This window comes from Heteronotia binoei, chromosome 4, assembly GCF_032191835.1.
Source record: "Heteronotia binoei isolate CCM8104 ecotype False Entrance Well chromosome 4, APGP_CSIRO_Hbin_v1, whole genome shotgun sequence".
NCBI lineage: Eukaryota > Metazoa > Chordata > Lepidosauria > Squamata > Gekkonidae > Heteronotia > Heteronotia binoei.
In genome coordinates, this window is record NC_083226.1 from 16,527,918 (window position 1) to 16,551,148 (window position 23,231).

The 23,231-nt window shown below is 50.9% G+C and overlaps 1 protein-coding gene across 1 annotated transcript; it reads right to left on the minus strand.

Annotated features, from left to right (window-relative positions):
* Window positions 1–198: 198 nt before the first annotated feature.
* FAM162A (family with sequence similarity 162 member A) lies at window positions 199–21,768 on the minus strand. Its single transcript, XM_060236839.1, has 5 exons — window positions 21,509–21,768; window positions 17,775–17,912; window positions 10,323–10,425; window positions 1,982–2,090; window positions 199–689 (listed from the first exon to the last, which is right to left on the minus strand). Exons 1-5 carry the CDS (start codon window positions 21,531–21,533, stop codon window positions 597–599), a joined length of 468 nt encoding a protein of 155 aa, XP_060092822.1. The 5' UTR covers window positions 21,534–21,768; the 3' UTR covers window positions 199–596.
* Between the last annotated feature and the right edge of the window lie 1,463 nt (window positions 21,769–23,231).

Genomic DNA, 23,231 nt, shown 5'->3' on the forward strand with positions numbered 1-23,231 from the left:
ATTTACATCAGATCCGGCCCTCGTAACAAATGAATTTGACACCCCTGTCCTAAACAGTGACTTCTGAAATTCTTAGGGACAGTGGCAAGCACGTCAGGGATTTGTACCATCACCAAAATAAGCAGATGTCGGTCACTGCAATTTACTGTGCAAAAAGGTAGCTTCTACAGGTAAAATCTTACAAAACAAGCTATAATGTAATATATATATATTGCTTTACTGTTGTGTCACTGCATGTTTACATTAAGTATAAGGGAATACACAAAGGGAGAAGATGTCTCTGCTTCTTGTTAGAACAAAACCAGCTTAACACACGTTTTTCTCCAGTCAAGATCAATTCAGTACCTTTTACAGGCCTGCCGCGTAGACAGCATAACACACTTTTTACAAAGGCCTTGAACATTAATGTGCTCGTAGGTAAACAGAAGGGCAGTGCAAAGTCCGGCTGCCGCTACACACTATTAATGGGCTCCTGACACAACCAAAATACCAAGTTCTTGTTGGAAAGGAATGGAGCTGTGTGGGTCAGTTACGAAATAATTTATTTTCTGTTTCTGAAATACGAAAAGCTACGGCTTGTGTCCCGGCATTCTCGGTTAGGGCTTGGCCAGGGCGCCCTGGGCCTCTTCTCTCAGGCGAGCTTTTTTCTCCAAGTTCAGGCTCGTGAGGGTTTCGTTTCTTGCAACGGCCTGTGAGAGAAGAGCAGAGGGGGCAAATCAGGCTACAGGACTTTCTGGGAACGGCAATTCGATCACAGGGCTCTTCAGCCCACAACGACAGAGTTCTGGATGATGTGCACTTGGGTGCCACAAGTCTGTGGGCTAATGCTACTGAGCCCGTACATCATGTTTTTGAGCATTCAAAGCGCTTCACAAACATAATAAAGGACATTACAGCCTTTCACCTTTTCTTGATTTGGCAGCCACAGACCAACACCAAAAGGAATGTAAGAACTAAATGGGATTAAGAACATAAGAGAAGCCATGTTGGATCAACCAATGGCCTATCCAGTCAAACACTGTGCCACACAGTGGCCAAAAAAACTGCCACATGCCATCAGGAGGTCCACCAATGGGGCCAGGACACTAGAAGCTCTACCACTGTTGCCCCCCCCCCACCCGAAGCACCAAGAATACAGAACATCGCTGCCCCAGACAGAGAGTTCCAACAATACACTGTGGCTAATAGCCACTGATGGACCTCTGCTCCATCTATTTATCCAGTCCCCTCTTGAAGTTGTCCGTGTTTGTAGCTGCCACACCACCTCCTGTGGCAGTGAATTCCATGTGTTAATCACCTTTTGAGTGAAGTATTTCCTTTTATCTGTTCTAACCCAACTGCTCAGCAATTTCATTGAGTGTCTACGAGTTCTTGTATTGTGAGAAACGAAGAAAAGTATTTCTTGCTCTGCCTTCTCTATCCCATGCATCATCTTGTAAACATCTATCATGTTACCCCCTCAGTTGACATTTCTCCAAGCTAAAGAGCCCCAAACGTTTTAACCTTTCTTCATAGGAAAAGTGTTCCAACCCTTTAATCATTCTAGTTGCCCTTTTCTGCACCTTTTCCAATGCTATAATATCTTTTTAAGGTGTGGTGACCAAAATTGTACTTAGTACTCCAAATGAGGCTTCATCATCAATTTATACAGAGGAGCTATGATACTGACTGATTTGTTTTCAATTCCCTTCCTAATAATTCCCAGCATGGTGTTGGCCTTTTTTATTGCAATTGCACACTGTCTCAACATTTTCAGTGAGTTATCCACCATGACCCCAAGATCTCTCTCTAGGTCAGTCTCCACCAGTTCACACCCCATCAACCTGTATCTATAGTTAGGATTTTTGGCCCTAAAGTGCATTACTTCGCACTTGGCCATGTTGAACCTCATTTGCTATGTCGACGCCCACTCGCCCAGCCTCGACAGATCCCTTTGGAGTGTCTCACAATCCTCTCTGGTTAGTCTTTTTTTTGCACTCACCTGCTTTCCTGAAATGACCATGCCCACACAACCGATGATGGTCAAGGCGATCATCAGGTAACTCATCCTCACGCGGACCTTGGTCCTCGCGGCATCAACCACTTCGAACCTGAAAAAGAGCCAATGCGACAGCGTCACCCTAAGAAAAAGTCCCAGGGCACCTTTAAGACCAACCAGGCCCATAGCTATGAGGCGGCCTGTGGGGGGCACAGCCCCGACTTCTGGGTGAGGCCCCCTGACTGGAGGCCCCAACCAGCCCCCGGGGCCTCTGCCATGGCTCTGGGGGCTGCTGCTGGCCCCACGAGTGATTTGGCAGGCAGGAGGCAGAAGCAGTCCCAGCCTCCCACTGGAGTTAAAGGACCCGCTGATCAGCTGTTTTGCAGGCCCTTTAAGTGGTGGGGGGAGCTGGGGGCTGCTTTTGCTGCCGGCTCTGCTGGCTGTTTTAGTGGTGAGGAAGGAAGCGAGGGTGGCTACGAGAATCTTCTCTCCCTGCTGCTCTAGCCGCAGCCCTCCCTTCCCCGCCATTAAAATAGCGTGTGCTGCAGGGCCCCAACAGAAGCAGCCCCCAGCTCCCAGCCTGAGTTAAAAGGCCCCCCAATCAACTGTTTCGCGGGTCCTTGGGGTGAGCAAAATTGGCGCCCCCCCCCCCCACTGACTCGGGTCATGGCCGGTTGTGGGCAGAAGGTGGGAAGTGTTGCTGCCCTCCCTACAGCGGCACCCGACAGCCTCCTTTCCTCTTTTCATTTTTGTGTGTATGTTTGGACTCTGAGAGCCACAGTGTGACTGGCGGGGAAGGCGGTGGGGCCATGTGTGTGAGTGTAGGGGGGGTGGGATCTGAAGGTTCTCCCTTAAACTGAGCTGTCTTGGGCTTGCTCACTCCCTTCCCTTCCCAGGGCTGAGTGCAGAGCTTTTCCCCATTGCGCAGGAGACCCCACGAAAACAAGGGAAAGCTGGGAGAAGGGGGGGGGGGGGGCGGCAATGCAGGCTCGGAGCCTCATGCCTTGTATGGCCTGTTGACACTCGTTGAAGCAGCTCGCTCGCTTATCTCCCCCTCAGCAGGCACATCTGGTTTTGTGGGGGGGGGGGGAATATGAGAGGTTTTGCTTCTGTGTGTGTGTGTAGCATGAGAGGTGCACTTCCTTGTGTGTGTGTGTGTGGAGCCTGAGGCACAGGGTGACTAGCAGGGAGGTGTCGGGGCCCTTTGTGAGAGTGTATGTGTTGGGGCGGGGGGGGGGGAGAGGGGGTTCAAAGGTTAAACTGAGCTGCCTCCTTCCCAGCTGAGTGGGCTTCATGGGAGCAGCAGTACAGCCTGGCCCAGCAGCTGGAGGTGAGAGGTGGCAATCCCCCAGGGTGCTGAGAGTGGCTTCAGTACCCAGCATGGAAGAGGGAGGTGGGGGGGCGGGGAAAGCTGTGGTCATCGTGATGGGTGAGGGAAGGAGGACAAGTCTAGGGCTGCCAGCTGCTCTCTGTTTTTTTCTGTTGCCACCCTGCCCAGGCAAGTCTCATGCTGCTGGCCCTTCTCGCAGGCCTGCGGCTGTAGTTCCCACCAAGCGTCACACAGGCACCCACTTTTTTTTTTTTGCAACCTGCCCCAGCAAGGCGCCTCTTACTGGACGCCTCAACAGCCTGGCGACCACCCCCATCAAGTATATGGGTCCCCTCTTCGCCTTCTGTCAGCTGTTCCTCTTTCTCACCTTGGCTTCTTCCTCTCATTTCAAATGCCCTCCTTTCTTTCTTTCTCTTGCTCACTTCCATCCTCTCCTTCAGCATCTTTTACTTCCTCCGCCTTCCCACCCCCTCTCCTTTTCCTTTTCTCATTTTCTCCCTCCTTTTAAAAAAATTTTCTTGATTTTTTTTCTTCCCTCCTTCTCTAAAAATCCTACTCTTTCCCCGGCAGGCTCCTCTCCCCCCTTCCATCTCTTTTTGCACTCCCCCCAAACCCCAATCAAGTGAATGAAGGTGATTTTGTCAGCAGTTTCGGAACGTGTTTAAGGATGCTCTGAGCCAGCAGATGATGCTCTGATATCCATGAAAGCTAGAACAGAAGCATCTTATTTTTCTCAAGTGCCAGGATTTTAGTCTAGTCTTAAACTTTTGTGAATTGGCCCTTTTCTTTAAACGCTCTGGCATCCACAAAAGTTTTTGCCGGAATAAAATCCTTCTCTCTCTCTTTAAAAAGACACCACCAGGTTAGAAAGCAAACAAACCCTGAAACTTACCTGTGTACATAAACCTAAGACTGAAAAGCAACGATTAAACCAGGCAGCTACCACTTTGGGGCAGAAGACCGCTTTTAGGCAGAATTTGACGTTGCTTTCTCCGTGAAAATGTGCTTGGTTCAAAAGCTCCACCGTGACAAATGAATTTACTTCTGGATTAAAACAGTGGGGGAAGGGGAGCCAGCAGCGAAAGCAGCCCCCAGCTCCCCCACCTAGTTAAAGGGCCCACAAAACAGCTGATCAGCGGGTCCGTAAACTCCGACAGGTTGCCTGCACTGCTTCTGCCCCTGGCCTAAGCAATTTGGTGGGAGGGGAGGGCGTCAGAGAGGGAGAGCAACTAGAGGGAAAGTCGTGTGGGGCGCTGGGGGGGCATCAGTGCCCTCCGAAAAAATGTAAATACCCCCTGACCTTCCAAATTCTGGCTACAGCCCTGAGACCAACGAAGTCTTAATTCTGAGTATAAGCTGTCCTGTACATGCACACTTCTTCGGATACATTGAAGTATGTAATAGTTTGTGACTCTGGTTCAATGTATCCAAAGTATTATTCTTGCACAGGAAAGCTCTTATACCTTGAATAAAACTTTGCTGGTCTTAGAGGTACCACTGGACTCAAAGTTTGTTCTGTTGCTTTAGACCAGGGGTGGCCAAACTTACTTAATGCAAGAGCCACACCGAATAAATGTCAGATGTTTGAGAGCCACATGACGTGAACATCAGATGTGGGGAGGAAGGAAAATAGATGGGGAGAGGACAAAAGGAGAGGTGAAAAGAAAGCAACTTTAACTTTACATGCATTCTCCAACTGGCTTGACTTGGCAAAGTGATTTAAGCCCCCACCATATCTCTTTAAATTAGTTCTCAAAGCCAAACCAACCAGTGGTTTGTAGAATGCATTTAAAGTTGCTTTCTTTCCACCTCTCCCTCCCCTATCTATTTTCCTTCCTTCCTTCGTCATTCATATCTTGCGGCTCTCAAACATCTGACATTTATTCTATGTGAGTTTGGCCACCCCTATGGGAAGCCTTTGTGCCTTTAAACAACAAGAGGCTCCTCTTAATATGACACCCAATACTCCTACAACGTAAGGTTGCCACTCAGTGCACCTGGCAACTGGCGAAAGAGTGGTTGGTGGGGCAGAATCTCAGGAGAAAAAATTTTAAAAGAAAAACAAGGCCTTGTCTATTAGCAGTGTACACTTGAAGTTCTATACCAGCTCCACTGACGTGGTCAGGAGCTGAGCAAACAAAATAACTGGGATGACTCATGGAAAGCCTTCCAGGTCTTTAAATGACAAGAGACTCCTCTTTAATATGGCACCAGGTACTCCTACAAAGTCAGTGCCCGGCAGGACAGTGGGTGGGGCAGAATCCCAGGAGAAAAGTTAAAAAGAAAAAGGGCTTGTCTATTTGCAGGAAGTTCTGACCACAGAGTTTCTGACAATTCCTAGAACTACCCCAAAGTGAAAAAGGGTAGCTCTAAAAATTACCAGAAACTCTATGGTCAGAACTTCCTGTAAGTAGACAAGGCCTTATTTTCCTTTAGCCCCCGTTTCTGCCTGCTGATAAGCCGAGAATTGGTGAGCAACTGCCTGGGGTCTCCTACCATAAACGAGCAAACAGGGACCGTATTCCAAGGAGTCTAAGAGGCTCCTTGAATAACACAGGAGTTTCTGTTTTTCCCAGCATGCAAACCCTGCTAGAAGAGGATGGTTGGCCACTGTGTGAGACAGGATGTCGGAGTAGACGGACTACTTGTCTAATCCAGCATGGCTTTTCTGATGTCTTTAGCCTCTTCAAGAAGCCCAGAAACAGCAGGGCAAAGCAAAATCCTTCCCCTACCGCAGACATGCCTGAATTTCCACCTCAACTGGAATTGCTTCTCTCACCTCGAGTCACAACAGGCCTCATTTTGGGCAGGAGCTCACAGGAGTGGAGTTCTGGAACCTCTAAATTTTATTGTACTCTTTCTTTCTTACCCCCTCCCTAATAATTGCTTATGGGCTCCATTGTTCAAACCCCTCCGTGAGAATTTTGCTGAACTCTTAAGATTTGACAAACTTTCTAAACAATTTTCTCCACAGAAATGGGAAAATAACCAAAACATATAAAGAAGATAGATGGAAATCATCAAGCCACTGCAGTCGCATAGGAGAAAGGAATTTAATAAGTATGATGGGAATAAGGTTTTATTATGCCCATTATAATGTTAAAAAGCATTTTAAGGTAGATGCTGAGCTGATATAATTTAGTCCACCTTCTGGTGATGTCAGGGGTGTGCGGCACAGGCAAATGAGTTGTGTTAATGAGCTCTGGTACCTCTTTTTCTATGAAATGACCCCTGACTCTCAGTAAAACAAGGAAGTGATCTGAGAGTCTGAAAACCAGCTTAAAAGGAGACCTTTCTGCCCCTGCCCTTCCTGCATAGTATGTTGTCACCCCTCTTTCTCAGCTTTTCGGGGAAATGGCTGAAGAAGATAAGAAGCCAAGAGCTGACCGGTTCTACAAGTTTGCGTTCCTTTTTTAAAGCCACGTCTGCTCCCCGTGGCCAAGCAAGCAGCTCCCAGCCCAGCTCGGAAGAGGCCTCAGCATAATTAACTGGGCAGCAGACAGACACTCACTTAAGGGGGGAAGGCTTTGGAAGAGACTCTGCAAAACCAACACTGTCCAATCTCCCTTGGAGCAAGATGGATGGACAGCTGGGCAACAGCCACACGGACCAAAGCAGTGCAGAAAGACAATGCAATCTGATGCGGAGCTTCCCCACTTGAAATCAGTGGGCTTACAGAGGAATAACTCTACTTGGGACTGCTAAAAGAAGCTTCTGTCTTGAGGTGAGGAGCAGTTGCCAGCCTCCTGCCCCCCAACTACTGTAAGGGGGTGGGAGGGTAGGGTTATTAGAGCCAGGTTGGTGTAGTGGTTAAGTGCACGGACTCTTTTATCTGGGAGAACCGGGTTTGATTCCCCACTCCTCCACTCGCAGCTGCTGGAATGGCCTTGGGTCAGCCATAGCTCTTGGAGGAGTTGTCCTTGAAAGGGCAGCTTCTGGGAGAGTTCTCTCAGCCCCACCCACCTCACAGGGTGTCTGTTGTGGGAGGAGAAGATATAGGAGATTGTAAGCCACTGAGATTCAGAGCACAGGGCAGGATATAAATCCAATTTCTTCTTCTTAAAGCAGGTGTGTCCAAACTGCAGCTTGGAAGCCACAGGTAGCCAGCTTGGAGGAGGCATTTGTCTCTTTAAATCACTTCACCGCCTCCCTCGCAGAGGAGATCGCAGGTCACTTTGAGATTCAGAGAGAAGGGCAGGGTATGAATCCAATATCATCTTCATAATTGTCATCCAGGTTGGGAAACTCCTGGAGATTTGGGGCTGGAGCCTGGGGAGGACAGGGGCTTCAGCGGGGTACAGTGCCACAGAGTCCCCCCTCCAAAGCATCCATTTTTGTGAAAGGGGAACTGATCTCTGTAGGCTGGAGGTGAGCTGTAATTTCGGGAGATCCCCGGGTCCCATCTGGAGGCTGGGGAAGGTCATATAAGCAAACGGCCCTGCAGGGTGGGAGAGGTCTTTGGTCTGGACACAAGCCAGATGAAATGCTATAGAATAGCTCAAGAAACGCCTCAGCAGCAGGGCCGTAGCCAGGATTTAAAAAGCTGGGGGGGGGGGGCTTTTAAAATCAGCAGAGGGCACCTTTTCCCACCCATTGTGGGGCTTCCCGCTTCTCAGAAGCTTGCTGGAGTCAGGGCAAAAGCTGGAGGCTCTGAATGTGACCAAGCCGCGGCAGCCGACCCTAAAACTCTGGAGTCAAGAAGGGACTGCACCTTACCTGCAAGCAGGGCTTTTCTTCCTTCCACCTCCCTCCCTGCTCCCCGCCCCGGTGCTACACAGCCAGCAGCTCCATCCGCCCCTCCCCGCCCCTTTCCGCGTGGCTTCCTCCACTTCCTGCTCCTCCGCCTCCCTCCTCTCCACCTGCTGTTTTTGCAGCCGCAGTGCCCCGTGCCCTGCTCAGCTCTCCCGGCTCCGGCTGCCACTAGGGGTCCCAACCCTCCCGCCCTGGCGGGGGACCCCAGGATTTCCCCCCTCTTCCCCCGCTCCCCCCAAAAATGGAAGCGGGGGGAGAGGGGGGAAATGGCGAGCCGCCGCCGCTGCCCCTTCCCCGCCCAGTGAGGCCGTAGGCGGCGGGCCTGCCGGCGCCCAGCAGCAGGAGGAGGCGGCGGCGGAGGAGCTGTCGGCCGAGGGTCTGGCCAGCGGCGTTGGCGCAGCAGGAGCGCGGCGAGGAGGATGGGCGCGGCGGAGCCAGGCACGGCCCAGGGCGCTGAGGGAGCTCCGCAGCACAGCCCCGCTCTCTACGCACAGAGGCGCAGCAGAGGGGCAGAAGGAGCGCGGTGAGGAGGACGGGCGCGGCGGAGGCGGCGGAGCCAGGCGCGGCCCAGGGCGGTGAGGGAGCTCTGCAGCACAGCCCCGCTTCTCCACGCGCGGCAGCGCTGGTGGCCGAGGAGGAGGCCCCCGAGCCCCCGGCCCCACTCTCCATGCCCGCGCCACCTGCTTCACCCAGGCCTTCAGCCTCAGGCGGCCGCCGAGGGGCGGGGAGAATGAGCGGGAGGAGGAGGGAGGGACAGTGCGGCTGCGGCGCGGGAACCTCCGGCGCTTGTCACAGCCTAGATATTGGCTCCACCCCTAACATCTCCTGGCTCCACCCCCAAAGTCTCCTGGCTCCACCCCCAAAGTCCCCATCTATTTCTTCCATTGGACTTGGCAACCCTAGCTGCCACTGATGATGCTTTGCTGGCTCAGCCATGGGGAAAAAAGGAAGCTACACCCTGGATGGTTCCCTGGGAGTCAGGGGGCAGTGCCCCACAGCCCCCCCACCCCACCTCATGGCTACAGGCCAGGGGACTAGGGGTGCCAAATCCAGGTTCCTGAGGGGAGGGACCCCAGTGGGGTAAAATGCCATAGAGTCCACCCTCCAAGGCAGCCATTTTCTCCAGGGAAACCGGTCTCTGTTGTCTGATCATCAGTTGTAGTTCCAGGAGTTGGGAGCCCAAGGGCACAGGATCCAGAAGGCTCACAAACCTGGCCGCACGCAACTATCCTCCTGAGAGAAAACCATTCCGGGGACCCTCCCTCCGCACCCTTTCAAACGCCGTCTCCGCAAAGAACCCAAGTATTTCAAGTAGGTGGGAATGCTGATGCGGCAGACGGCTGGCGCAGGGGAGTATGCAGAATTCCGTGATGACCAGCTCTTTTACAATGATCGATGCTGACGAATCGAACGGGCTTCCTGTTTAACTCTACGTAAATTCCCAATCTGCCGGCGCACCCACAGACTCCACCCACACGGCCTTAATATTCGTTTGTTCGTTCAACTTAATGTATCACCCCATCTCGGCTGGTGCCTGGCTCTGGATGACGCACAACAGAGAAATAAAAATGCACACATGTAGATTGATAAGATCAGTTAGACTAAAACAAATTACAAACCCCAGTGGCATCTCATTAAAAAAAGTACTTGTTCAGATTTCTGGACATTTCTGGGGCGGGGGGCAGCTTCCAACAGGGGCAGAGGAAAGAGAGAGGCGAAGGGTTTTTTTTTTCTGTAATAGAGTTTTCCCCCTGCAATTGCTGCTACCTTCTGAATTTTACTGTTTTAATGATTTTAATCTATTGTAATTTATTATAACGAGTCTCTGACTCTATTGCAATCTGTCCTGAACCCAAGGCTTTTTGTGTAGCAGGAACTCTTTTGCATAGGCCACACCCCCTGATGCAGCCAATCCTCCTTGAGCTTACAGTAGGCCCTGCACTAAGAGCCCTGTAAGCTCTTGGAGGATTGGCTACATCAGGGGGGAGTGGCCTAATATGCAAAGGAGCTCCTGCTACAAAAATACCCCTTTGGGGAGGGTGAAATTTTTAAAAATCCAATAAATAAATAAGCCATGGCACTAAGGGTTGAAGGGTGGAAAGCCACAGTATTTGGTCCACTCCCAACAGGTGATATGAACCAACATACCAGAGCGGATGCTCCACCTTGTGGGTGCCCGGGGCAGCTGGCCTCTCCCTGCCCCCCCCGCCCGCCCTTTTCAGTAAAGAGACACTCGAGGTGGGCGCAAAAGTGGGCACTTACGACATGATTTCTGGTATGTCTTCTGCTTTCTTGAAACGGCCCGTCCAGACCAAAATCTTCTTGTCCCAGTTGTTGGGCTTGTATCCTGGAACTTTGAAGGGGCCTGCGGAAAGCGTGGGACAAAAATGTGGCACCTGAGTGATGCTGAGCCAGACCAGGTTGGCGCCACAATTGCCGGCAGTGCCACCAAAGCAGGGGACTTTGCTGCACGGGTTTTGGGTGGAGAGAACACACCTCGTACAGTGTGTCACAGAGAAGAGGCTGACTTATGAGAGAGGAGGGGGTGGATACAATCAATATTCCCTCTAGGCTGTGGTCTTGTGAGAAAAATTCTACTCTGTGAGCTACTGGCATTAAAGTTGTGAGCTACTGCATATATTAGTTTGCTCTGGGGCCATCCTTCCTGAGCTAAGACAAAAATGGGTGAGCCAGAAGCTAAAAAACTCAGCTTAGAGGGTACACTGCATACAACCACAGCAGACTGTCTGGGTTCGAGAGCCAACTGGTGTGGTGATTAAAGTTGGATTAGATACTGAAGAAGATATTGGATTTATGCCCTGCCCTCCACTCTGAATCTCAGAGTGGCCTACAATCTCCTTTACCTTCTTCCCCCACAACAAACACCCAGTGCGCTAGGTAGGGATGAGAGAGCTCCCCCAGAAGCTGCCCTTTCAAGGACAGAGTCTCAGAGCGGCCTACAATCTCCTTTCCCTTCCTCTCCCACAACAGACACCCTGTGTGGTAGGTAGGGCTGAGAGAGCTCCCCCAGAAGCTGCCCTTTCAAGGACAGAGTCTCAGAGTGGCCTACAATCTCCTTTCCCTTCCTCCCCCACAACAGACACCCTGTGAGGTAAGTGGGGCTTAGAGAGCTCTCCCAGAAGCTGCCCTGGGAGCTGGGAAACAGGGCTGGCTCCAGGTCTTGATGGGCCCTAGCCAGAAAGTTCTCAGGGCCACCCTCTCTTCCTACACCCAATGCCAGGATCCCAACTCACACCTCCCTTCCTGCCCCCACCTACTTTGGCCCCCTTCCCATACATGCTCATAACCCCTCCCCACAAGCACCTGCATGGTGTGTTCTGAAGGGCACTGTGAGGTATGTCCTGCTAAGAGTGCCGCTGCTGGGACCCTCACAAATCACACGCTCTTCCCAGGCACTGCCCAGGGAGCTGGGAGTGCAGGACACGGAGTGCCGGCAAGCTGGTGGGTGACCAGGGACTGCAGGCTCTGCCAGAAGCCCTGCTGACACCAGCCCTATTGGGAGATGAAAGTCTGAATTTCCACACTGCCACGGAAGCTCTTACGGCACCACCCCTCCCATTACAACCCCCTTCTCTTCTAACTTGTGTGGTGAAATGCAGTGTATCTTCTAATTTTCTTGCTATTTCACACTCTCTCTGGGTCTGTAATGCTGCCATCAGCAATTTAATGCCAATCTTATTAACCTTTCCCTAAGTATTGTGCCCACAGTCTAGAAGAAGATATTTGATTTATATCCCACCCTATACTCTGAATCTCAGAGACTCGGAGCGGCTCACAAACTCCTTTATCTACTCCCCCCCCCCCCGCCAACAGACATCCTGTGAGGTGGGTGGGGCTGAGAGAGCTCTTACAGCAGCTGCCATATCAAGGACAACTCCTGCAAGAGCTATGGCTAACCCAAGACCATTCCAGCAGCTACAAGTGGTTCTCGCAAATAAAAGTCCGTGCACTTAACCACTACACCAAACTGGCTCTCTAAGGCTCTTTCATTGAACTATGTGGTTCTGAGGATGAGACTTATGTTTTAATATCATAGGACTCCTTTGGTCATTCTCTAGGGGTTTCTTGCAGGTGCCTGGCCCCAGGATGGCTCAGTTAGCTGTCACCGGGGCAGGGCCTTCTCAGTTGTGGCCCCTGACCTGGGGAATGCATTCTCAGGTTATACCCATCCCTATTGGACTTGTTTCATTTCTGCAGGGCATGGAAGACCAGATTGTCTAGGCTGGCCTTTAGAGGGTAATCCATGATTGGGTTGTTTGTGAACTGTAGGACGCTAGCCACCATCTATTTTAATTGTTCAACATTTTAATGTCAATATTTCACATTGTCTGCTTGTTTTAAAGTTATTTTTAACTTATTCATATAGTTTTCATGTAAGTTGCTGCGATACCCTTTGGGTGAGTGGCAAATAAAGAAATCTAATAAACAAACAAGCTGGCTGAGTGACCTTGGGGTGCTCACCCCCTCTCAGCCTAACCCACCTCACAGAGTTGTTGTGAGCAAGGCTTTATTTTTGTAGCAGGAAATCCTTTGCATATTAGACCACACCCCCTGATGTAGCCAATCCTCCAAGAGTTTACAGGGCTCTTCTTCCAGGGCCTACTGCAAGCTCCAGGAGGATTGGCTATATCAGGGGGTGTGGCCTAATATGCAAAGGAGTTCTTGCTACAAAAAAAGTCCTAGAGGTGAAGATAAAATGGGGGAAGAGAGAGCAATGTTTTCCCTATTAGATCAATAAATTCCCTATTAAATCAATGTCTAGTAGGCATGACCACTTTTAACCACCATTTTGCCCATAAGAAGTGTTAGCACTGTAACAACAAAAAAGCAAGGCTGAAGACCGGCACTTAAAGAACGCGTTTAAAGGCCATTTCCAGCTGCAGTGATGTGAAGAGAACTCCAGCTGTGCTGTTTTGGAAACTGGACAGATTTTTAATTTTTTTATGAGAGAGAAAAGGGATTTCACCGGATGGGAAAGGCCAATACAATTCCCACAGCAGCTACTGTGTCACAAGCAAGGGCCTTCCCGCTTTTTTTTTTTTTTTAAGAATGCTTGTTAACTCTTTGCTGCGGGAACCCAGCCACCCTTGGCTGTCGAAGGAAAACTCAAAACACTTTCGATGCAGTCCCAGGTCGGGTTACTCGCTTCTAAGACCGCTGCCTTCGCCGGACTTTGAAGAGCATCACTCGGATTAGGACTGTGCTGTTTGTCGCCTGGGAAAACTGCTATTTTTTTCCCACCCAGCAGGCATATTTTTAATCCAGATTACGACCGCAGAGCAGAACGCGGTCACACAGGCATTTCCTGGGCGACGCAATGTCTGACAGGGTCCATCGTCCGTGCACCTGAAGGCCTCATAAAAGCAACCCACAGTGCTCACTGATAGGACAGGATTGTGGGCAGAGGATACCACAGGCGCCTGGAAGCACCTTCCCCCCCACCCCCACACACATATTAACCAAGTCCAACAATTTTGGCTTGAAAGAGCTCCAAAAGCTATCCTGCCATAGGTAGGCAAAAGTAGTCCCCTGTGCAAGCACCAGTCGTTTCCAACTCTGGGGTGACGTCGCATCACAAGGTTTTCACGGCAGACCTTTTACGGGGTGGTTTGCCATCGCCTTCCCCAGTCCTCTACACTTTCCCCCCAGCAAGTTGGGGACTCATTTGACCGACCTTGGAAGGATGGAAGGCTGAGTCGGCTACCTGAACCAGCTTCCGCCGGGCTTGAACGCAGGTCGTGAGCAGAGGGCTCCGACTGCAGTACTGCAGTTTTACCACTCTGCGCCGCGGGGCTTAAATTCATTGGTAAATAAATCTTCCACTGAGTACGTTTTGGAGGGCTGCCTAACAGCAAGGAAGTTTCAGCAAGGATAAAGGCATGCCTTGCAGAGCACCAAGCCTCTAAAATACAACAAAACCCAAGAGCCTTCAGAATGGGATGTTATAAAACACTGACGAAGAATAAAACATAGACTTATTACTGACCGTTTAGACTTTCTGCTCAAACATTAACTACATCAACCAGACTCTGCTTGATCACCATAATTATATACAGATTTGTGGTCAAATTGCAGCCAACGTGCCAATCCCAGCATGGGGCTTCCAAGGCAAGCAGAGGTGCTCTGCCATGGCCTTCCTCTGCAGAGTCTTCCTTGGTGGTCTCCCATCCACGTACTGACCCTGCTTGGCTTCCAGGATCTGATGAGATCAAGCTATACCTGGGTTGCCCAAACTTGCTTAATGTAAGAGCCACAAAGAATAAAGGCAGATGTTTGAGAGCCGCAAGACATGAACATCAGATGTTTGAGAGTCAGAAGGCAGGAAGGGGGGAGGGTGGGTAGGTAGGTAGGTAGATAGATAGATGCAGGTGGGATGGAGAGAGAGGTGGAAAGCAAGCAACGTTAACTTTAAATGCGTTCTCCAAGCTGCCGGCTGGCTTGGCTTGGAGAAGTGATCTAAAGAAACAAATACCTTCTCCAAGCCATCTATGGGGTAGTTGGTGGCTGGGACTCCAGTGGAGGGTGAACCACCCTGACAGCACTGCCCATGCAGTGTGCTTTGGACTGGGGCAGCAGGATGCAAGCCACGCCTGCCCCCAAAGTCCCACCCCCTCCACTCCTCCTCACCCTGTGATGCCCCAAACAGCCACCTTGCTAATCTCCACCACGAGCTGACCTGGCTCAAAGCAGGAAACGACCTTGACCCAGCCGGGCTAGAAGAGTGAGCTGCTAAAATGGACGGGGAAAGGAAATCCAGCAGCTGCCCTTGATCGTCTGCCAGGAGAAGAGGCCTCGGGGAGGGAAGCTAGCTGGTTCCCACTGGCTCCGGGCTGGTCTCAATGAAATTTACTCACGCCTCTGCTCTGCTCATGCAGGAACAAGGAAGCAGGGCCGGTTTGGTTACTCCAAAGGAAGTGCACAGGCCAGGACAGCAAATGTTGTGGCTGCGTCAGGCTTAGAACAAACCCCCACTTTGGTGCTGAAGACCATCCTAAGAAAACAGCAAAATTTGGGGGGATATAAGCTTTCAAGAGTCAAAGCTTCCGTCAGCAGATACCTTGATTCTTGAAAGGTTATTACCACCCCACCCCCCAATCTTGTTGTTTTCTAAGGTGCCATGGGAACTCAAATTTAGAGGAGGAGGAGAAGGAAGAGAAGAAGAAGACCACAGATTTATACCCTGCCCTTCTACCATCGCTTTGACTATGGACTTTTGCTGGCAGAGACATCACCCTGCCAACAAAAGCCCGTATAGTCAAAGCGATGGTATTCCCAGTAGTAACGTATGGCTGTGAGAGCTGGACCATAAGGAAGGCCGAGCGCAGAAGAATAGATGCTTTTGAGCTGTGGTGCTGGAGAAGAATCTTGAGAGTCGCTTGGACTGCAAGAAGATCCAATCAGTCAGTCCTAAGGGAAATCAACCCTGACTCTTCCCTGGAAGGTCAGATGCTGAAGCTCAAATACTTTGGCCACCAAAGGAGAAGGGAGCACTCCCTGGAGAAGATCCTGATGCTGGGAAAGACAGAAGGCGAAAGAAGAAGGGGACGGCAAAAGAGGAGATGGCTGGACAGCATTACTGATGTAACAAACACGAATTTGAGCAGACTTTGGAGGATGGTGGAAGACAGGAGGGCCTGGCGTGACTTTGTCCATGGGGTCGCAAAGAATCAAACTTGACTGTGCGACCGAACAACAGCAACAAACTTCTCTCTGAATCAGTCTCAGAGCAACTTACACTCCCTTTACCACCTTCTCCCGTGGGTTGGCTTGGAGAAGGCATTTCTCTCTTTAAATCACTTCTCCAAACCAAGTCAGCAAGCAGCTTGCAGAATGTATTTACAGTTAAAGTTGCTTTCTTTTCACCACTCCCTCCCTCCCACTCTTCCTTTCTGTCTTGCAACTTTCAAACATCTGACGTTTATTCTATGTGGCTCTTATGTCAAGCAAGTCTGGCACCCTTGATCTATTGTAACACCCCTTTTTTCTGGGAAACTCCTGACCTTTTCCTTCAATAAGCCCCCTTGCTGTTTGCAGCTTTGGTTGTACATATTCCTCCCAACAGAATGCAGCATTTCATGCACCTGTCGAAGTGTTCTGTAGCTGACAAAAGTTCATCTTCAAGATGCCGCAAGATTCTCTGTCCACTCTGCCGCTGACAGCTAGTGCTGCTAGCCCTCAGGAACAGATCTCACAACCGCGACGCTAGCCTGGATCAAGCAATGTGAGGCTGATAACTTCACAACAGCAGCCACTTCCTCCGTGATGAAATCTTCTCGTCTCACAGCAGGGACCCTGCCTCAGTCAACATAGCCCAGTAGACTGGGGAGAAGCGGGTTCGAATCCATGAAACTTACTGTGGATCAGTCTTTCTCTCTCAGCCTAGCCTACCTCACAGAATTGCTATGAACATAAAAGAGGGGAGAACCACGTACACTGCACTCAGCTAAGGAGGAGGAGAAGGAGATTGGATTTATACCCTGCTCTTCACGAGGAGTGTCAGAGCAGCTTACAATCTCCTTTCCTTTCCCCTTCCCACAACAGACACCCTGTGAGGTAGGTGGGGCTGAGAGAGCTGCTCTTGAGAGAAGAGTTCTGAGAGAACTGTGACTGCCACAAGGTCACTCCAGCGGCTGCATGTGTGTGGGGGGGAGTGGGGAACCAAATCTGGTTCTCCCAGACTGGAGTCCAGACGCTTAACCGCTACACCAAACCGGCTCTCAAACTGGAAGAAAAGCAGGTTCAGAATGTTCTAATTAACTTCCAAAAGAAGATAGAACTTTAATATGGTACTTGCTCTCAGCTGCTAGGACATTGTATGCACAGCTGTGGAAGCAAGAAAAAATACCAGAGAAATGGGACTGAATTATAAAAGTTATGTCATGGAGTGAAATGGACAAAATAACAAGAAAATTAAGAGACTATAATTTGGAGCTTTTTAAGTTGGAGTGGAAGAAGTTCAGAAGATACGTAGAAAAAGAGTGGAAAATAAAAGGACATTGGACAATTTTTGATAATGATTAAGTTTTTTTATTTTTTTTAAAAAACAAAAGTATAATTTTTGGTTTTTTAATAGTTAGTTACCTTTAATATTTGTGTTTTTTTTAAGTAAATAACACTGGCGGGGGTCAAGTAACGGGGGGAGGGGTGGGGGGAAAGAAAGATATGGGGTAGAAGAATTTCTCTTTTTTAAGTCTTTATAAGATGTAGATATAGTTTTGCTACCATATGTTACTAATAAAAATTGTTTATTACAGAATGTTCTAATTAACGTGTATTAACTTTTTCGAAGCCAGCACACTGAAGCTTGCAAAGCCGGCTAAACTACTGACCATGGTGGAACAGGGCAGGGGAGGGGAGGCTCACTATGTCTACCTGGTGAAGAGCAGCTTTCCAACAAACTGTTATCAACACAACCCAGCCCACAGCTGAAATCCTATACACACTAAGCTAGGGGTAGATCCCTCCTGAACCCAGCAAGGCTTACTTCAGAGTAAGTTTGAGCCTGTGCAGACTGTCTGGCACCCTAGGAAAGGCTAACTTCTGCTGCCCCCCCCCCCCGTACTGATAATGTCACCAAGTCACATGGGGGCACTCAAATTGGCACCCCCAGAAGGTCAGTGCCCTAGACGGTCACCTAGGCAGGGCCGGCCCTGATCTCATGCATTTTATCAAGGGCAATTGATTCTGCCTTACCTGAAGACTCACTGCTTGGCTTTGGAGCACTGCTGTCTTGAGGTTTTGCGCACAGCCTCCTGTGGATCTGCCACCGGGTCGCTTTTGTCATTTGCAAAACGGGAAAGGCATTTCGGTCCAGAAGCCTAGTAACTTTACCTAGGGGGGAAAAAACACACACACAAAGAGTTTGTTGGGGGGCGGGGCAGTGTACCAAAACGCCGACCCGGCAGAGCAGTATTGCGATTAGAGATCACAGACCGGCATCTGGGTTGCCGGTTCTGGGTTTGGAAATACCAGGAAATTTTGGGAGGTGAAGTTGGGGAGGAGCCTCAGCAGGGCATGATGCCGTAGGAGTCCACCCTCCACAGCAGAAGGGCTGGATTAACAATAAGGCCAAGTAGGTAATGCCTATGGGCCCCGCTGGGCTGGCTCCCCAAGCCCAGTTTCCCCCCTGCTTTGCAGCCCTCAGAACCTGCATGCCCAGCCAGCAACTGCGTCGCTCTTTGCCCAATTTGCTCGGTGTGGCTGCTCTTGGCGTCGTTGCCAAGTTTGCCCCTCTCTGCCTCTCCCCCGGAGCTTTGCTACAAAAATACCCCAAGATAATTTGCAAGGGGCCCCCTGCGATTCGGACTCCCGAGGGGCCTCCACAGTGTTTAAGCCAGCACTGCACAGCAGCCACTTCCTCCAGGGAAACAGATCTCTGCGATCTGCAGATCAACTGGGAGATCCCGGGCTCCACCTCAGCAGGGGCAGAGCAACTGTTTTGGAAATTAAGGGTCCCAGATTCCGTTTTTGACACATGAGGGCCCTGTTCACGCAGCGTGTTGAGTCCGTGTTAAACTGGCCCGGTTCTGTTCTGAATATCTTCGTTCCGGATGTTATCGATCAGACTGCCATACTGCAATTTGAATCACTCCGCGGTGAAAACCGTCTTCTGCCGTCCACACGAAGGCACCAAGCAGTTCTTTTTTCCCTCCGCTATTATGTGCATGTGTGCATTACGTGCATGCATGCATTATGTGCATGCGTGCATTATGCGCATGCACATAGGTTAAGTAATTATGCAGTTATGCGCATATTGCTAAGTAGTAAAAACAAAATGGCGGCCGTAAACCAGATCTCTGAGGCTCCTTTTGCTCTGGGACAGCCTTCAGACATCCGGAAGTTGGTTAATGTCGCAGCAGAACTATCCAGACGGAGAAAACCACGAGGTGAAATCAGAGAACTCAAAAAACACCGCAAAGGAGCAGGTAAAATAATCTGGTTCCGAGAAGGATTTGGGGGGGGGGGGGAGAAGGGCTACCACGAGTTAATACCGGGAGGCAGATGTTGCTGTCTGATCAGCCACTTTAAATCCGGAAGGAAACAGCAGTGACATCTGATTATACTGTGCATCTGAACAGGGCCAAGATGTCCCAGGTTCCATCCTCAGCACCTCTAGTTACGGCAGTAGGGGAAACTCTGGGGCTCCTAGTGAAGGGCAAGGTATCACGGATGGAGCTCATTAGCAGAGCTCATTGGCATATCCCGCTGCCCCCCCCCAGCTAAAAGCAACCTGACACAAGAAAGGAGAGCCCAGGCCTCGCTCACCTGGGGCTCTCCTTGGCTGCCCCTCCCAGTCAAAAAGCCAGCAAGCCACCCGCCGCCCAAAATCACATAAGAAGTAGAGAAAGGGTGGTGTAGGCTTCTCCAGGGGTTAGTGAGGGCTGCTGGGGGTGAGAAGAAGACATTGGAAGAAGACGACATTGGATTTATATTCCGCCCTCCACTCAAGAGTCTCAGAGCAGCTCACAATCTCCTTTATCTCCTTCCCCCACAACAGACACCCTGTGAGGTGGGTGGGGCTGAGAGGACTCTCACAGCAGCTGCCCTTTCAAGGACAACCTCTGCCAGAGCTATGGCTGACCCAAGGCCATCCCAGCAAGTGCAAGTGGAGGAGTGGGGAATCAAACCCAGTACTCCCAGATAAGAGTCTGCACACTTAACCACTACACCAAACTGGCAAAGCCCCTGGTGGCTAGCTGGTTGCCTGCTCTCCTAATCCAGGGATTGTTATGCAGCTGAGAAGGTCAATGGGGAGCAGGAGGAGGAGGAGGGGGAACTCTCAGAAAGGTTCAGAAGCTGCACTCCTCTGAGCTCCTGCTGAATCTGAGGCCTGCAGGGTATAAATCCAACCTTTTCCTCCTCCTTAGCTGAGCGCAATGTATATTGTTCTCCCCTGCTGCTCCCACCCCCAGACGGCCTGACAGGCAGAGGAAAAGGGGATGGGGCATTACGGAGGGGGGGGGGTTGCCAGATCCAGATGGGGAAACTCCTGGAGATTTGGGGATGGGGCTTGGTGAGAACAGGGACCTCAGTGGGGTCCCATGCTATAGACTTCATGTTCCAAAGCACCCATACTTTCCCCCAGGGAAACTGATCTCTGTAGTTTGGAGATGAGTTTAATTCCCAGGGATCCCCAGGTTCCACCTGGAGGCTGGCATCCCTACCTTTGGCTCAGTTTCACACAGGTTCACGTGAGACACGAGTTCAAATCCCCACTTCTTGGCCGTGAAGCTTTCTGGGTGCCCTGCTTGGCCATGTGCACAGCCTCAAACTGCCGCGTGGGATTGCTGTGAAAACGGAGGGGGAGCCCCATGGCACCACCCTGAGCTCCTGGCCAAAGTCAAAAGGCCAGCGTGCAGGCGCTCCGACCAGCTCCAAGTGGAACCCCGCAAAGAGTCATACGCACCTACTTGGGAGTAAGCCCCAGAGGACGCGGGAGTGTCAAAGGATCATAGAATTGGAAGGGTCCTATAGGGTCATCTAGTCCAACCCTCCTGCACAATGCAGGAAACTCACAAAAACCTCCCCCTAAATTCACAGGATCTTCATTGCTGTCAGATGGCCATCTAGCCTCTGCTTAAAAACCTCCAAGGAAGGAGAGCCCACCACCTCCTGAGGAAGCCTGTTCCACTGAGGAACCACTCTAAAGGTCAGGAAGTTCTTCCTAATGTTGAGCCGGAAACTCTTTTGATTTAATATCAACCCATTGGTTCTGGTCCTACTTTCTGAGGCCACAGAAAACAATTCTACACCATCCTCTATATCAGGAGTGGCCAACGGTAACTCTCCAGATGTTTTTGCCTACAACTCCCATCAGCCCCAGCCATTGGCCATGCTGGCTGGGGCTGATGGGAGTTGTAGGCAAAAAACATCTGGAAAGCTACCACTGGCCACCCCTGCTCTATATGACAGCCCTTCAAGTACTCGAAGATGGTGATCATATCACCTCTCAGCCGCCTCCTCTCCACGCTAAACATGCCCAGCTCCTTCAACCTTTCTTCATAGGACCTGGTTTCCAGACTCCTCACCATCTTCATCGCCCTCCTCTGGACCCGTTCCAGCTTGTCTATATCCTTCTTAAAACGTGGTGCCCAAAACTGAACACAACACTCCAGGTGAGGTCTCACCAGAGCAGAGTAAAGCGACACCATCACTTCACGTGATCCGGACACTAGACTTCTGTTGATACAGCCCAAAACTGCATTTGCCTTTTTAGCCGCCGCATCACACTGTGTGTGTGTGTGCGGGTGCATGCGCGTGCGGCTAGGGTGGCCAACTACGTGGGGCGCTTTGCACGCGCGCCCCTGACTCTCTCCCGGGGAAGGGCCGGGAGGACGCTTTCCCCTTCAAGGCCGCCACGGGGCGTCAGTCTAGGGCAGGGCAAGGTCGAGGGAGACACCCGAAGCGGGCCGGGCCGCAGAACTCACCGGCGGCTGCAGCAAGCCCCGCCATGCCCCGATGCCTCCGGCCGCCCCGGGCTTACGAAACGCGCAGCGGAATGGAGAGAGCGACAGCGACGCGGGGAGGAGGAGAAGGAGAAGGAAAGGGGCGGCCCGTCGGGGCCTCTCGGCCGGGCCTGGGCGGGCTTCCCGGCTCCGAGGGCGGAGTTGAGACGGCGGGGGAGCTGTCGCCTCGTCCCCTGCCGGGGGCGCTCCAGAGAGGCTCCAGGCCTCCTGTGAGCGCGGGGGCGAAAAGGCGCTTCCCCTATCCAGCGCTGCAGGGGAAGATGGGATTTTTTTGGAGGGGGGGGATTACACCCCTCTCAGTTTTGGAAGGGGCCGCCTCGTGCTGTGTAGCATTTGGGAAAGGGGCAACCCAAATCCTGAAGATAGGGGGTGCCAGCCTCCAGGGGAGAGAGAAGGAGGAACCGCGATGGAATGCGCATTCCGTCGCCGTTTCTTGTTCTCTCTTTTCTGGCTTTTGCTGGCTGGGATGCCTGCAGGTTTTAGCCTCCAGGTGAGACCTGAGGATTCCCCCAGAATTACGGTTCATCTCCAGACTGCAGAGATCGGTTCCCCTGGAGAAGATGGATGCCTTAATGCAGCGGTCCCCAACCTTTTTGGCACCAGGGACAGGTTTTGTGGAAGACAGTTTTTCCCCGGGGGCGGAGGGGGGGGGGGCACGATGGCTTTTGGATGCTACAAGTGTGCACTTTATTTTTGTTAGTTTGGTGTTCTGATTAAGTGTGTGGACTCTTATCTGGGAGAGCCAGGTTTGATTCCCCACTCCTCCGCTTGCACCTGCTGGAATGGCCTTGGGTCAGCCATAGCTCTCGTAGGAGTTGTCCTTGAAAGGGCAGCTTCTGGGACACCTCTCTCAGCCCCACCTCCCTCACAAGGTGTCTGCTGTGGGGGAGGAAGGGAAAGGAGATTGAATCTCAGAATGGAGGGCAGGATAGAAATCCAGTGTCGTCATCTTCTTACATTGTAATATATAATGAAATAATTATACAACTCACAGCCCGGTTGCTAATAGGCCCCGGACCAGTACTGGTCCATGGACTGGGGGGTTGGAGACCCCTGCCTTAGTGCTGTGGTGTTGAATTCATTTGTTATGAGGGCTGGATCTGACACAAATGAGACATTTTATGTGTGTCATAAAATGTAATGCCAGGTAGCAGAGATATAAACTTTATAAAGGACGCAGACAAACACAATTAAAGATTTTTTAAAAACTTTAAGCATGCTTAAATGATTAGCGCTCTTGCAATATTTTGCTTATTTAACAGTTTCTGATAACTGACACCTCTTGCGCTGAATTATTGCATCAAAATCTAGCGACAATGTCTGTGCTGTAGCAATTTCGAGTAGGCTGACCAGGTGTTGTTCTGGTGTGTATCTGTAAGTTGCAAACCTACTTTTGATTACAGAAATCTCATGCTTAGTGTTTTGAGCCTAAGACCCAGGGGGACACATGAAATGACTGGGCATTGTGAGCTTTCATACATAAATTGCTTCACATGCTGGTCAGCCAATGTAGAAAACAGAGGCTTTGCTCTGTAGCTCCTGTGCGATTGAGCAAGCCTGGCAAAGCCAGCTGTGATGCAGAAGGAAGTGAGAGAGAAGGAAGCAGATGACAGTGAGGTGCTTGCAGGCCTGATAGGAGTCCTCCGGGAGCCTGACCTGGCCCTTGGGTCACACATTTGACACT

Excerpts from the sequence above, each read along its gene's own strand:
- FAM162A (XM_060236839.1), bottom strand. The coding sequence starts at position 21,533 with ATGGCGGGGCTTGCTGCAGCCGCCG. Across the intron at positions 2,091-10,322 it reads GACATACCAGAAATCATGTC|GTTCGAAGTGGTTGATGCCG; the intron begins GTAAGTGCCCAC and ends GCTCTTTTTCAG. Across the intron at positions 690-1,981 it reads TGGTCATTTCAGGAAAGCAG|GCCGTTGCAAGAAACGAAAC; the intron begins GTGAGTGCAAAA and ends CTTCTCTCACAG.